The sequence below is a fragment of the Octopus bimaculoides genome, chromosome 1 (assembly GCF_046866305.1).
Source record: "Octopus bimaculoides isolate indiv1 chromosome 1, ASM4686630v1, whole genome shotgun sequence".
Taxonomy (NCBI): Eukaryota; Metazoa; Mollusca; class Cephalopoda; order Octopoda; family Octopodidae; genus Octopus; species Octopus bimaculoides.
In genome coordinates this window covers 121,501,635-121,516,634 of record NC_142928.1, presented here as the reverse complement: position 1 = coordinate 121,516,634, position 15,000 = coordinate 121,501,635, and the positions used below count along the sequence as shown (strand labels likewise).

At 37.0% G+C, this 15,000-nt stretch overlaps 1 protein-coding gene and 1 long non-coding RNA gene across 21 annotated transcripts in view; one reads left to right on the top strand and one right to left on the bottom strand.

Moving 5' to 3' along the window:
- Positions 1-1,471, bottom strand: part of LOC128248517 (uncharacterized) — a 17,739-nt gene extending 16,268 nt beyond the window's left edge. Inside the window, exon 1 of the long non-coding RNA XR_008264692.2 lies at positions 914-1,471. This is a non-coding gene — a long non-coding RNA (uncharacterized LOC128248517). The remainder of the gene's footprint in view (positions 1-913) is intronic.
- Positions 507-15,000, top strand: part of LOC106881849 (cyclic AMP-responsive element-binding protein 1) — a 71,763-nt gene continuing 57,269 nt past the window's right edge. For 13 of the 20 annotated variants that reach the window (XM_089357259.1, XM_089357239.1, XM_052969862.2 and 10 more), the window contains exon 1: positions 507-619. Coding sequence is in view for 2 of the 20 variants with exons in the window: in XM_089357271.1 (XP_089213397.1) it covers positions 514-623 (110 nt within the window). In the remaining 18 variants the exon portion in view is untranslated. Of the gene's footprint in view, positions 624-15,000 lie in introns of all 20 variants that reach the window. The other 7 variants (XM_089357271.1, XM_052969868.2, XM_089357256.1 and 4 more) reach the window with 1 other exon arrangement.

Genomic DNA, 15,000 nt, shown 5'->3' with positions numbered 1-15,000 from the left:
ATGCGCGTATTTATATATTTATAGTGTCAGAACGATGAAACTATTTATACAGATAGTTCTGTAGTATTACTTATAAGAAAATAATAATGGAAGAGTGAAAAAAAGAGGGTTCATAAGTGAAATAATTTCTAAATACCTGAGAAGGGAGGGAGGAGGGAAGATAGAGAGATTAGATGAAGCTTCAAGATAAATAGTTCTTTAGCTTGACTGACGTCATCGTTTATTGAGTTTGATGTAGCAGTGTCGTCATGAGTAAGAAATACGTAGGAGTGTTTTACAGCTCTCCGCGTAGTAATAACTATTAGAGGAGGTGAAACACTTCAACAACCACAGCACAAATTTGGTGTACATACGCGTTGCTGTGTTTTTTTTTATATCTCTTCCTTCTCCACAGCGATACGAGAGAAAAAGAGCGAAGCATCATAGCTGGAGAGAGGAGTGAAAGCAAAAAGATAGATAGAGGGGGAGTGAGAGAGTAAGAGGAAGAAAAGAGGGGGAGGAGGAGTGAGTTGTATGGCGGCGTTGTGCTGTGACGCTGTAGTTGACGTGGCCACTACGTATTCTGCTAATTTATCCACTCCGATTGCGGCAAAGTTGGTGACGAAAAGTACGTTAACTGGTAAGTAAGTACTCAGATTGAACTAAAACCCAATGCACCGCCACCACCACGATCACACAGAATAAACAGACCGTCAGAATAATATTATGAGATTACACGCGGTCGATTTCCTTCTTCCATAATATATACATCCATCGTATAACCTAAAAAAAAAAATCTTAAATTTTTTAACCTAAATCTAAAAGTCAGGATTTTCATACGACTACCAAAACCCACCAAAAAGAAAACCAAAACATTAGATTATTATCTGTATATTTAAAAGAAATTGTATAAAATATGAAATCTTCGAAAAACCTGTTTCCTTTGCTCGTCTTGTGTTGGCTTAGCAATGTTGAAGCAGCGGAAGGGTGTTCGACATGGAGACCAGTTGGCTGTCGGGCTTTTAATGGAAACTGATGACAGGCCAGCTATTTGCCTCTGACGAAGTCGACAGAAACTGTCGACGTCTTCGACCGTTTTTGTTGATAGTATTGCTGTTATCATCACCACCACTATCATCATTATTATTCTTTATTCTTATAGTGCTGCTGCTGTTATAATTATTATTGTTGTTCTTGTTATTACCGTACATTATCGTTATTATTGTCGTCGGTGTTAGTTTTGTTATGAATTATTAGAAGCCATTATTATTATTACTATATCACTGTTAGCATTACATCTCACGGCACAGGTTGTCTTCTTGTTGGCGATTTCTTTATTTTATTTTTATATTATATTATTTATTTTAATTCTTACGTCTCTGCTTCCTTACATTTGTTTGTATTGGTTGCTAATGTGGAGTCAATGCAATCAAATATCAGCTCCTGGCTGAACAAAATAACCCAGCATCTATGAAAATATCCTTACCAACTTAACATTTCAGAATAGTTTCCTTTTCTTTTTTTGCGCATATTTTACTTCAGTGTCTTTTTTTTCCCCCCTCACAAACTGATTGTATCCAATACTATGTCTAATATATGTATGTATTTATATGTGTATGCAGTGTGCATACATGGTGTATATATTTTATCGGTGTTTTTTTTTCTTTCCCTTACTGATGGTATGTTAAACTAATACATTTCCAGTCATCACATCTGTTAATCTCCAACCAGTTGCTGTCGTAATTCTTTCTATTCCTCAGAATATCATTATGTTGTTGATAGTGTGTATATATATATATAATGTAACAACAAAAACAGGCGAAAAGGAATTGTAAATTACCACTAAACTTTTCTTCCATCAAACCTAAAAACCCTTATGCGTGTGATGTCCCTCTCTGCTTGTTTAGTAGCCTCAATACTTTCATCATGGCTTTTCTAAATTAATTTTTCACACACCTAGATTAGTTCTGAACTGATGGATCTTAGGTTATTTGAGATTACTTGGAGATTCTGCTATGGAGGCTCTCTCTTTTACCTATTCTTATACCTTCTTTCATCTCTCTATCTACCTATTATCTGTCTGGATCTCTGTTTCAATGATTATACATTGCCGTTGTTCGATCAGGTGAATTACTGAATTCGTATAAGTGACCTAGGATTGCTTAAACACTAGTATCCTTAATTCTCAGATAGAATTAGCCTGACGAAGCTGGCCCTTTGAGTTAGTGGTACAGTCCATTTGACTTCTGCGGTTGGTGTACCCAGTTTTCATTCACAAGGCTTAGGTGAACTTTAGACCACGGTAAGAGACACATGCTGACTATGTCACGCAATGAGATCGAATGTGAGACCCACTGCGAAGCGAGCTTCTCAACCATCTCGGTCATCTCTGTGCCTATCTTACCAATTGGGAAACCTCTATGCGGGTCATGCGACCTGCTAGAAATGGAATCCAGATCTTCCACTCGGGCTCTGCTGTTTCAAAGTAGGAAGGACACGTTGTATAGTGTAAAAGAAAAAAAAAAAAGGCTCTTGCTCAATTACCAACAAGCGTAATCTTATAAATTAACAGCTGAGTGTTTATGTAAATACTATCAATATATATGTATTGTAGCATATATTTCAGTAACGTGTTGACGAAGGTAGAAGCGCTGGAATTCCCGAGTAAACACGCCAAACACAAACATCTCAAGTCTACATCTCTGGAGACCTTCAACAAACTGTTTATCTCAAGAACGCAGTTTCATGTGGGATCAAATATAATCAGTATTTTGGGAGCATTTAATACCTGTAAAGCTAAATTGATTTCTTTTAATGGGGATTATTATTATTATTAGCCAGTGTTTTGTCTCCCTTTTTTTTAAATAAAAAAAGAAATCCATCAGATAACACTTTCTGAAATTTGAATTTTTTTTTCAATTTTCGGATCAAACCTGATCGAACATAGCTAATGGTCAACCATACCATTTCTTTCTTTTTTAATGGCGGGATATGATTTGAAGGCAGTTTGGCTGTCATTTCTAACAGGTCGAGTGACTGCGTATTGAGTTCTCCTTCGTTGGCTGGTGATGTGTGTTGATATAAAAAGTAGTCTGTGACTGATATATTTTAATGGCAGTGGAGTACAGCTTACTGTGTAGTGTGTATGTCTTGTTTGTGTTCACGTGTATAACTTGGAAAATTTCATGTATAGACTTTATATATATATATATTTATTCTTTTAATGGTTTCAGTTATAGGACTGCGGCCTTACATACTCGATCGCACACACATGTGGCATACCTACATATATAATAGATGTATATATCGTATATAATGTGTATTAATGTATAACTTATAACAGATATTATTTTCTCTCTCTGTCTATCTATATAATGTATGCCAAATGGTATAGCTGATGTATGTGTAGTTAACTGTGGACACCGAAGGTAGTTCTAACTACAAGTTGACAGGGTGACTCAGTCAGCGTTAATGTTGTGATCGTAGGAGGGAAGCGAAACCAAGACGTGGGTGTGCGGTGTTGGTAACGTGAGTCATAACGTGTGTGTGTGTGTGTGTATAGAGAAACCTAAAGGATTCTGAGTCAGCATTGAAAATATTAAATTGTAAGAGAGGAAAACGGACAAATTAAGAAATGTCTCTGCTCTACACACCTGAAGTGAATATTGTACACAACAGATCCGATTTAATTTCTGTTGTTCTCTGGGTGCTTTAATCTGTCGATTCTACTTGATAAAGTAGAACACATCATGTGTAGTTAGCTGATGGGTTGTAAATTTATCATCGTTTAAAAAGGTTCTCATGTCTCTCTGTGAAGAAGATGTTAATCCATTTTACGAACTTTACAGAATATATATTTTGTTGACATCTTTATTTTTTTTTTCACCTCATAGGTCAGCGTGATCATGCATCTATCGGTGCTGATACAAACCGGACACTGAACTAGTAATGGTAAATACACTGGGACGGGTGGTGGGTATGTAGGGTAGCAATTACTGTGTTGTTACGTTTTCGACAGTTTCTAGCGTGTCATTTCGAGGGCTGAACTTAACGGCTGTGTGAGTTGCTTAAACTTAAACCGCTAAATTTGAAATACCAGTCAGACTGCTGTTAACAGGTGGACACAGCGGTCTATAAGTAGACACCTTATAAGAGTGAGACAAGCGGCGATAGCTTTTCGAATCTTCTTTGTCACCCTTGTTATGAAGCAGGATGGTATTTGACGCTTTCCACTCTGAGGCTATTTTACCCTTTTTTAGATGGCGATTGAGGCATAGAACAAGGCTTTTCCGCAGCTCTTCACCTTTGCATCTTAACATCTTTAGTGTAAAGCCATCTTTCCCAGGAACTTTGTTTCCATCAGTTTGAAGGCATTTTCAGTTTCACTGATCAGAATAGGTGAAATACCCATTTGTGGTAGTGGGGGACCGAGCTTCACTGATGATTTAAAAAGGACCGTGTGGCAGGTTTGGCGGAGGTAAAGAATATGTACACCACCCGTTTTCGGCGTAACAAAAACCCTAACCCTAATCTCCGGATGTACGTAATCTTTACTTTCACCGCAGGTTTTACACACCTCCTCCATCCTTGTTCTTAAGCATCGTTACCTCCGACCTATAGAGTGCCAACCCTCTCCTGCATATTTTAAAACTTTTCCTTTCTTCTGCAACTTGCAACAGTTTCTTCAGTCTGTGAATCTCGAAGGCATTTTTTAGATATTGTCTGATCGCTTTGCAGAGAATGAAATACTCGAGGTGATCTTTCGTGTTTCTCTTCATAGTTTTCTATCTCTTGCATTTTCTTCGTCTTCTCTGAGTTTCTTCCGTCAGGCTCTCACTAGCTTGCAGGTTTTGCTTTCCATATTCAGTTTTTTAATTTCTGGACCAGCAAATTGTAGTCCTCATCGAGCTCCCAAATCTCCTTCTTGATAGCTTCCTATAACTTCATCATATTAAAGACATTGACGCGTTGATTCTTCATTGAGATGTGCAGAGCCTTTTTCTCTCTGATTTCATTATCATGATTTCTGTGTTGAATGGCGCTACTACTGAGACATCTTGCAGTATGCGCCTTTAATCGACCAAGATATAGTCAATTTCATTTTTGTGTTGAGCTTTTAGGGTTATCCATGTTCATTCCCTTCTAGGTTGCTTCCTGTATAAGCTGTTCCCAATGTAAAGTTTTCTTGTTTCTATCATGGTAACCAAACGTTCTCTTTTGTTTCAGTATATGTGTATATATATGTATAAATATTTGCGTGTGTGTGTGTATGTATGTATGTATGTATGTATGTGTGTGTGTATGTATATATGTGTGTGTATATATGTATAATCAGTGGCATATGGTGGTTGTTGTATTGGGTGTGCTGTCACATCCAATGCTACCAAATTTCAAGCAGGGTATAACAAAAGTTTTCCATTTATAATGAATTTACCATCTTCGATCGGTATGCAGCACACACCTAACACACCTGGAATATATGCCCCTGATATATAAGTGTATATAACAATGTGTGTGTGTGTGTGTATATAGAATATATAAGGAGTTTTTGTCAACTTATGTAGAGTAATAGGTATGTACTATGAGTGCTCAGTTTGGTTCACCACTAAAACTCTGGTTTGAACTGTAATTGAAAGTATGATGGCTAGAAGTTGTTTTTCTTTGAGCAGGTAGTATAATAATGAAATAGCAAAATGTTTGGCATCACTTGAAAAAGACATTTGATTTAGATAGAGAATAGAAACAGCTGTTTCAAGAATAGCCTAGTATGATTCCATGAACTGAGTTTTCTGACATCAGAGTGGGAGAAATCAGAGAGATGTAAAAATGAAGGGAATATCCTCAGTTGGGGATAAGTTAGTGATAAAGTGAACTGGCAGAATCATTAGCATGCCAGACAAAGTGCTTAGTGACATTGTTTTTGGTATTATGTTCCGAGTTCAAATTTGACGAAAATCACTGTTGCCTTTTATCCTTTTGGGGTTGATAAAATTAGTACCAGTTGAGCACTGGAGCTGATGTAATTAACTAGCCTCCTCTTCACAAATTTCAGACTTTGTGCCTATAGTAGAAAGGATTCTTCTATTTACTATTATATTAGCAGCATTTCATCCATCTTTACTTTATGAGTTCAAATTCTGCCAAGGTTGACTTTGCTTTTCATCCTTTTGGGTTCAATAAAATAAGTACCAGTTGAGTACTGGGGTCAATGTAATTGATGTAGACCCTTCCACAAAATTGTTGGCCTTGTGCCTATAATAGAAAGGATTATTATGGTGAGTGAAAATAAGTTACATTCACTAGTGAAAAAATCTTGTGTTTCATTTAAATGTTATGAACCATATAAGTTGTTTATTAGCGTTTCTTTTTAGTTTTCCTAGCATACCTCCCAACAAGGGTGGGGGAGGGCTGTGTTTTTTACTGTTTAATCAAGGAGGGAAAGCAGCACCCATGCACCTTTATTATTATTTTTTTTTGTCAATGCCTCTGAGACTTGTGGGAGAAAAGGAGTAAGTTATTTGCAAAGTGGATACCTGGTCTAACTGGTTGCTCCAGAGTGAACTCTGCTAAAAGTGGTGGTGTTTAGCCAAAAAATGAAGTGAATCTACTGTCGTGAACCTGTTAGAGAAATTTGGCTGTTCCATTGATGTTTGACTGTGGAGAATGTTATGTTTCTTACTCTTGGCCACTGTTGGCAGTTCCTGTCAGAGCACACAAGCTTTATTCCAACCATGAACACAAAAGTCCCAAGAAACCACAATGCAAAGAGCTAGAAGAAATATAATGCATCTCTTCCAACATTAACATTTCTGTATTCCTTGGATTGGCATTTTATTTCATTGACTCTGAAAAGATGAAAAGGCAAAATTGATCCAGATAAGATTTGAACTCAAAAAGTAGAAAGCTGGAACAAATGTCACGAAATATTTTATCGCAAGCTCTGACAATTTACTAACTTGATATTGGGTCTTGTGTATGATGAATATTTAGTGTATGTTCTTGTGTGTATGTGTAAAACTCCAAAGAGACTGGGGTTGGTCTGCATTGGCAAGACATGAATTGTTAATTATATTTGACAAAAATCAGCATTTTCCTGAAGAAGGATTCAGTTTGAAACATTTTCCACTCTTCACATCAAGTTCACTATTTTTGTCAATTTTACCCACACATATATTATATATATATTTATAAGGACCCCCTTCAATCAGAAATCCTTCAAAGTGGTGCTCCAGCATGACCATGGTCAAATTAGTGAAACAAGTAAAAGAATTTATATATATATATATTTTATTTGTTTCAATCATTTGACTGTAGCCATGCTGGAGCACCTCCTTTTGTCGAACAAATCAACCCCAGGACTTATTCCTTGTAAGCCCAGTACTTATTCTATTGGTCTCTTTTGCTGAGCCGGTAAGTTACGGGGACATAAATGCACCAACATCGGTTGTCAAGCAATTGTGGGGGGACAAACACAGACACACAAACATATATATATATGATGGGCTTCTTTCGGTTTCTGTCTACCAAATCCACTCACAAGGCTTTGGTTGGCCCAAGGCTGTAGTAGAAGACACTTGCCCAAGGCGACACGTAGTGGGACTGAACCCAGAATCATGTGGTTGGTAAGCAAGCATCTGTAAGCTAATGTAGTTTATTACATAACTTGTAGTTACTTACTCATTTATGCTCTGTTCTCAACAAACATTTCCTTTCAAAGCATATGTATATTTAGTTCTAATAGCAGGTTATTAGTATCACTGTGTCTGAGCAAAATGTTAATACGTTTGTGTGTGTTGGCTTGTACAAAGGCATTTCTTGGGTTATGGAGGCATCACATTCTTGGTATTCTGTATTGCAAATTCTATTTTCTGAATGATTTCCATGTTCAAAATTGTGATGCGTTCCAATGAAATTTCTTCAGAAGACAAAAAGAAAGAGAAAAAGATTGTAATGCAATCACTTTTATGTGTGAAAAGAACAAATTTTCAGCACACAACAGTACAGCATAAGAACATTTGAAGAAAGATATTACTGAATAAATACAAATAGGGTTACAACATAAGTACAGTATTTAAGGTGGTGAATAAGTTGAATTGTTAGAATGTCAAACAGATTGCTTTGTGTTATTCATTCCGGCACTCAGAATTCAAATAGTGCTAAGGTCGACTTTGCCTTTTATCTTTTCAGGGTTGATAAATAAAGTATGAGTCCTGTACTAGGGTTGATTTCTCTTTCTGTTTGTTTTTCTTTTTTCTTCTTTTCTCATCTGTTCCTCTTTCTGGAAGAGATGGGCTATAATCAGACCTGGAGAAGGATGGACTGCACGCAAGTCTAAAAATACCCCAAATATACCATGTATCATGACTGAACCCCCTACAACTCCATCAGGAGGGTCCAAGGCAAGTGTTGTGCATATTCACCACAAAAAAGACATCAACTGCTGTGTGATGGGAGGTGATGCAACATAATCCTTTTATAACCCCTCTTTGTACCACTGTCTTCACTTCTGTTTCATGGACTCCTCTCATTCTTCTTGAGTAAAAGTTAATGCACAACACTGTGTTTGTAGTTAAATCCAGGAGTGGGGAATCTTTTTAGTGCAGCTGGCAAAAACTTCCAAAGAAAAAGGTCCACAAGTGGATCGCAAGTTCTAACTCTTAGTTCTGTGTAAACCTTGTATATATTTATGTATAATTTGATATACATTAATAAAGATAGGTTTAACACATTAAGTTAATGTGTAACATCTTCATTAATGCTGCCACTGAATTTAGGACATCTATATTACTTATGATGTATTCTATATTTTTCTGCTCGAGTGTAGTTGGGTCTCGAGGGGGTGGTACAAACCTAACAATATGTATTTTATAGTGAAAACAAAATTTCCATTCAAATGGCAATTACCGGATGATTTTTATTTGAGTCTGACCATTTTAAGTCATAGAGGAAACATGACCTATGTCGCAAATAGGCATACGAATATTGTATAAATTTTATAATTGAAAAATTTACTATATTTTGTACATACAAGTATACCAGCCTGTGAGTGCAATAAAATGCTATAGACAAAAAAATCAACACCAAATAGTGCAACTGTAGAATTTGAGGAATATTGTGTGGTTCTGTTGGCAATAAGTAGTGGTCTTGTATACTCCAGATACAAGACTGGAAACCTCTTTCGAGGTGAAGTAATGATGGTAATGATGTTAAAGTATGGAAGGAAGGACAAGTATGATTAACTCCAGCAGTTAAACCAGCCATATCAGGCCAAAATATTCTTCCTATTTTATGTTCAAGCCAGCCAGATCTGGCCACTCATACCCACCCTATAATGTCGTTCTAAAGATAAACAGTCACATCATCTTGAAGCTATGCAATAATGCAGGATCAATTCAAAACAATATGAATAAATAAGCATTGCATTTGACAGAGCAATCTGAATGCTAAAGGGTTAAAGTCAGTAACAAGACCCAGGTCAGTTGGAAATTAAGGCATGCAGAAAAATGGTATTAGTGAAGGAGAGTACAAGTAGTTGTGAGAAAGCATGTTGAGAGCAATGCAAAGAAAATTCAGTTGAACTGATGTATGTAGAAATGAGGTGTGTGACATTGAAGGGAGTGGGTAGATGTTGGCAAGAATGTTAAGAGCGATTAAAAACAAGGTCAGTTGAATTATTGCCTGTACAAATAAGATGAACAGGGAAGAGGATGTGGGTGAGTGTTTTTGAAAAAAATTAGAGAGTAATGAAAAACAAGGTGTGAGGAGAGGAGAAGGGAAAGGAAGTGGGTATGTGTTGGGAAAAATAAAAAATTGTGTGGCACCTTGGCCAAGTGTCTTCTACTATAGCCTCGGCCCGACCAAAACCTTCTGAGTGGATTTGGTAGACGGAAACTGAAAGAAGCCCGTTGTATATATGTTTGTGTGTCTGTGTTTGTCTCCCTAGCATCGCTTGACAACTTATGGTGGTGTGTTTACGTCCCCGTATCCCTGTAACTTAGCAGTTCGGCAAAGGAAACCGATAGAATAAGTACTAGACTTACAAAGAATAAGTCCTGGGTCGATTTGCTTGACTAAAGGTGGTGCTCCAGCATGGCTGTAGTCAAATGACTAAAATAAGTAAAAGAGTTAAGAGCGAGTAAATAAATTAAATTTAAAGAATTGAATAGGCACAGGCATGGCTGTGTGGTAAGGAGCTTGCTTCCCAACCACATTGTTCCAGGTTCAGTTCCACTCTGTGGAACCTTGGGCAAGTGGCTTGTGAGTGTATTTGGTAGATGGAAACTCAAAGAAGTCTGTTGTATGTATCTATGTGTGTGATTGTGTTTGCCTTTCTTCACCACTTAACAATCGGTGTTGGTGTGTTTACATTCCAATAATTTAGCAGTTCGGCAATAGAGGCCAAGAGAATAAGTACTAGGCTTTAAAAAAATAAGTCCTGGGTTCAATTTGTTTGACAGAAACCCTTCAAAGTGGTGCTTCAGCATGGTTGCAGTCAGATGACTGAAACAAGTAAAAGAAAAGAAAGACTATACACAAAAGAAATGTACCGAGAATTGAGACAGGAAAATGAGAGAAGTGGTTGTGTACATTAAAGTATCATACCAAATATTTTCCCCACCAAAAAAATTATGATTTGGGTTTTTTAAATTGTTAAAATTTGCTTGAGTTTCTGTAAGGGTAGAATTGCCAGCCATATCCCCAAATTAGGGGTCATATTTCAAATTTTAATTTCCATAGGTGCAGAATTCTGTAACTAGAGTTTCTGTAACATGGAGGATATCTGTATATCAGTATTTTTCCATCCACAGAAAGAATGAAAAAAGACACTAGTTTACAATTGTCACAGTACAGCAACAGTGAAAGTCAGCAGCATATACTGACACCTTAAAACTTGATAACTCTGTAATTATTTGTATCTAATGCATCACCTTTACCCTTGTAGCAGTTGACTACGGTGCTGCTACACCAGTCATTGGGTATGACTCCTTCATGTATCACCTGATTGACTATATAGGTGACTAGACTATAGCCAACACCGCCAGATATTTTAAGCATCTCTGCGGTGATTCCTGATGGGTGGGGGTGAGGGGGCTTTCCCTGTCTTCACACTCTTAATTGCTTTATCTACCAAGGTACTGTCAATTCAGATAGCTGATCCCTCTGTTGGGCCGACATTTGGCAGACTCTCTCCCATTCATTCTCTACATTTAGCAACCTTTCATAGTTGTGTCTCCAAGTTTCTCTCCTTGCAGCCTCATTAAATGCAAGTAAGCCATCATCCATGTGGACACATTTCTCTCCTATGACATCACGATCCTCCGCACAGACATCATCATAAAACCGGCCGACAAGAAGAGCATGGTTTACTTCTGTTAGCATTCTGAGGGAGGCTTTTTTTTTTTAGTTGTAAGAGATATGCTTAAAGGGAGGGTACTTCTAGCAACTCTTTAAGCACTTATTCTGCTTGTCCTTATATATATATATATATATATATATATATAGATATATAAAATAGTAACATATTGATTTCAAATGAAATTGTTGGGAGAAAAAGGAAAACAAGAATTAAATAGAAAAGAAAGAACAGATTATTCAGTTATGAAGAAACAAGTGCAAGAAAGGAAGAAATAAAGAGAAACAAAGAAGAGCATTTTCTGCTGATGTTCATGTAGGACCCATGCAAGCATTGAAAAGTAAATGTTAAACAAAAATAGTGTATGTATATATCTATCTGTCTGTCTATACGAGGTGGTGCTGAAAAGGTCCTGGCTTTAAGGGTATTGTGAACGGCCTGGCTAGAGGCCCAACCATCCGAGTTCTTTTACAGGGCTCAGAAGAACTGAAGGACCGCTGCAATATCCATGTGAATCTGAGAGGGGAACATGTTGAATACAATCATAAGTAACTGATCCTCATGTATTTTTTTTTACCCAAAGCCAGGAATTTTCCAGTACCCTCTTGTATATGTATCACCATCATTGTTTTGACATCCACTTTTCCATGCTTGCATAAGTCAAATGGAATTTGTTGAGGCAGATTTTCTATGGCCAGATGCTCTTCCTGGCACCAACATTTACCTGTTAGCAAACAGAGTAATATTTCCTCCTCCTTCTCATCATCATCATTGTTTAACATCCTCTTTCCATGCTGGCATGGATTGGACAGGATTTGACAGGAGCTGGCCAGGCAGAAGCCTGCACCATACCTCTGTGTCTGTTTTGGCATGGTTTTTATGGCTGGATGTCCTTCCTAACACCAACCACCCCACAGAGTGGGCTGAGTGCTTTTGAGGTGAGTTTTGGTATGGATTTTACAGTTCGATGCCCTTCCAAATGCCAACCACTTTACAGTGTAGACTGGATGCTTTTTAAGTGGCACCTGCACTGCATGTTCACCAAGTAACTTTGCAAGACAAAGAATCTTTTATGGTTTAATCTACCCTTCAGTCTGTGAAAGGCAGATTGTTGCCAACATTGGTTGTAGCTCCCTGAATGCTCTTATTCTGGCTACTATACTTTTGGAGCATCCACCTCACTTGTTAATTACATCTCTTAGATAACAAAAGCTATCAACTACTTCTAGTATTCAAATGAGTCAATTCTAGTGTATTTGTAGTATGTACTGCAACATTGTATCTTTTACATACAAAGCTTATCTTCCTTGCTAATCTGCTTGTGATTCTACCACATTACTTGTGTCCATTGAGTACAGCATTTGAAGTTTATACCTACTCCTTTTCTGTGTATCAAACAAGGCCATTTCCCTGAAGGTACTAGGGTCCTCTCTTCTTTCCTACTTACTAAGACCTTTGCTTTTGCTAAGTTTACCTTCAGACCTCTTGATTCTAGGTTTAGCTTCAATGCTTGGAATTTCTCCTTCAGTTCCCTTATAGATTCTATAGATTTTATGTGTGTGTGTCTATATGTATACACACTATTTTATCGAATCCAAAAATACTTTGCAAACTATTATTCAGAGTTTCATGTAACCATTTGTCAGAGAGTTGTGATTATTTAGACTGAATTATTGCAACTATCCGACAAATGGTTACATGAAACTCTGAATAACAGTTTGTGAAGTTTTTTTCTTGGTTTCAGTAAAATAGTATTTTACTCTACCTTTGGTATTCAAGTACTATTTTTACCACTTTATTTTGCATGTATGTGCTTACATGTATATCTATGTATAACACACACACACACACATATATATATAATAAAATGTATGGTATATACCTGGTAGCTTACTGCCAAAACACATTCACACTCACAGTGTTCGTTGTGTATTTGGTTAATAAGAGAGATGGAAGTTGTGAGAATATTTATTAATCACTACGATTGTTTTGACCCATCTAGCATTGATCCCTCATAGGTGGGATGCTTAACTACTGGTTCAGGAGCGCATACTCAGGAGGGTATACTCTGCCACATCTTCACCACGATCCTCTTTCTATTCCAACTGGAGTAACCACATATATCCCCCAACAGCAAAACACCTGTTCATACTTTAACATCTCATTACTTGGTATAAAACCACCTACCTCAATACTACTTGCCCTCCTCCTCAGTTAAGGGGCTCTTGTCTTGTTTTGTTAGCTACATGGTAATCTTTCTAATACTGGTACCACATAGAAAAGCACTCAGGACACTGTAAACTGGTTGGCATTGGGAAGGGCATACAACCATAGAGACTATGCCAAAGCAGACATTGCAATTTGGCACAATCATCTGGCTCACTGTCTAAACCATGACAGTATGGCAAAATGGGCATTAGATGATGATGATGAGATAGACATTTTGATACTAGATGAAGTTGTAAGTCAACAAGCTTATATCTGGATACAAGTTGTTTAGTTTAATATTTCAAAGCATTAGGGCAGTGACCTGGCAGAATCATTAGCAGACCAGGCAAAATGCTTAACAGTATTTTGTCTGTCTTTACATTCTGAGTTCAAATTCTGCCAAGATCAAATTTGCCTTTCATACTTTTGGGGTTGATAAAATAAGTACCACTTGAGTATTGGTGTTGATGTAATTGACTTATTCCCTCCCACGAACTTACTGGCCTTGTACCAAAATTTGAAACCAATATTTCAAAGCATTGAATAAATGCTGAATCTTATTTCACATAAAGCAAATTTTCTGTGCAGGTTATTCAGTAACTTTTTTCTCCTTTTTCCTTATTCAAAAGTGGTTGTTGCCATTGCAATAGTTGAGGTATCACACACATCTGTGACAATGAAAAACTGCTACTTCCATAGTTTCTTTGCTCTTGAGAGCATATGGTTGGTGTATAGTAGGCAAAAGCAATCATGTCCTTCCAGTCGCTCACGCAGCTGTGTTTTATCCTTTCCTCCTGAGTGCTCATGTATTGTTATCAACGAGAGTCCTTCATCATTAGAGTGTGTGTGTATGTGCATGCATGTGTTTGTGTGCGCGTGTGTGTCTATTTACTAGTGTGTTCCTTTATGTTAGTAAAAACACATGACTTAATTATTTGATAGAGATTGGTAAAATACATACCAGTATGCTGTAGTCCACTGTCTGCAACTAGTAAAAAAATGTATAAAATGTTTTGGAATTATAAATCTCTTGAGATCAATTGGAAGAGAGAAAGGATGTTGGAATGTTGAGATACTGTGCTTAACTGTTACTTCATTATGTCTATCCTTTACTAATCTGATTTCTTTGTAATAATTCAAATTATATAATTTGCATGCAATAGCTAAAGAAATTCATATTTTTTTTTTACTTAGACTATCAATCTGTGAAGTTTGTGAATTTCTATATGTTTGTATACCATGGTGAGAAGAGGAACCTGACATCACAAAACTTCCTTTTGTGTGTGTGAGATACTGACTTGGATTGAATTAATTTTTGAAATTGTCTTTTCTTATCTGTCATTTCTTTGAGAACATCTTGCAGTCTGTGTTGAAATGTTTTCTGTTGTCTTGTGTGATGCTGGAACTTTTATATTACTCCACTATTTTAGTGTAATATACAGGGTGTTTGGGCTAAATTT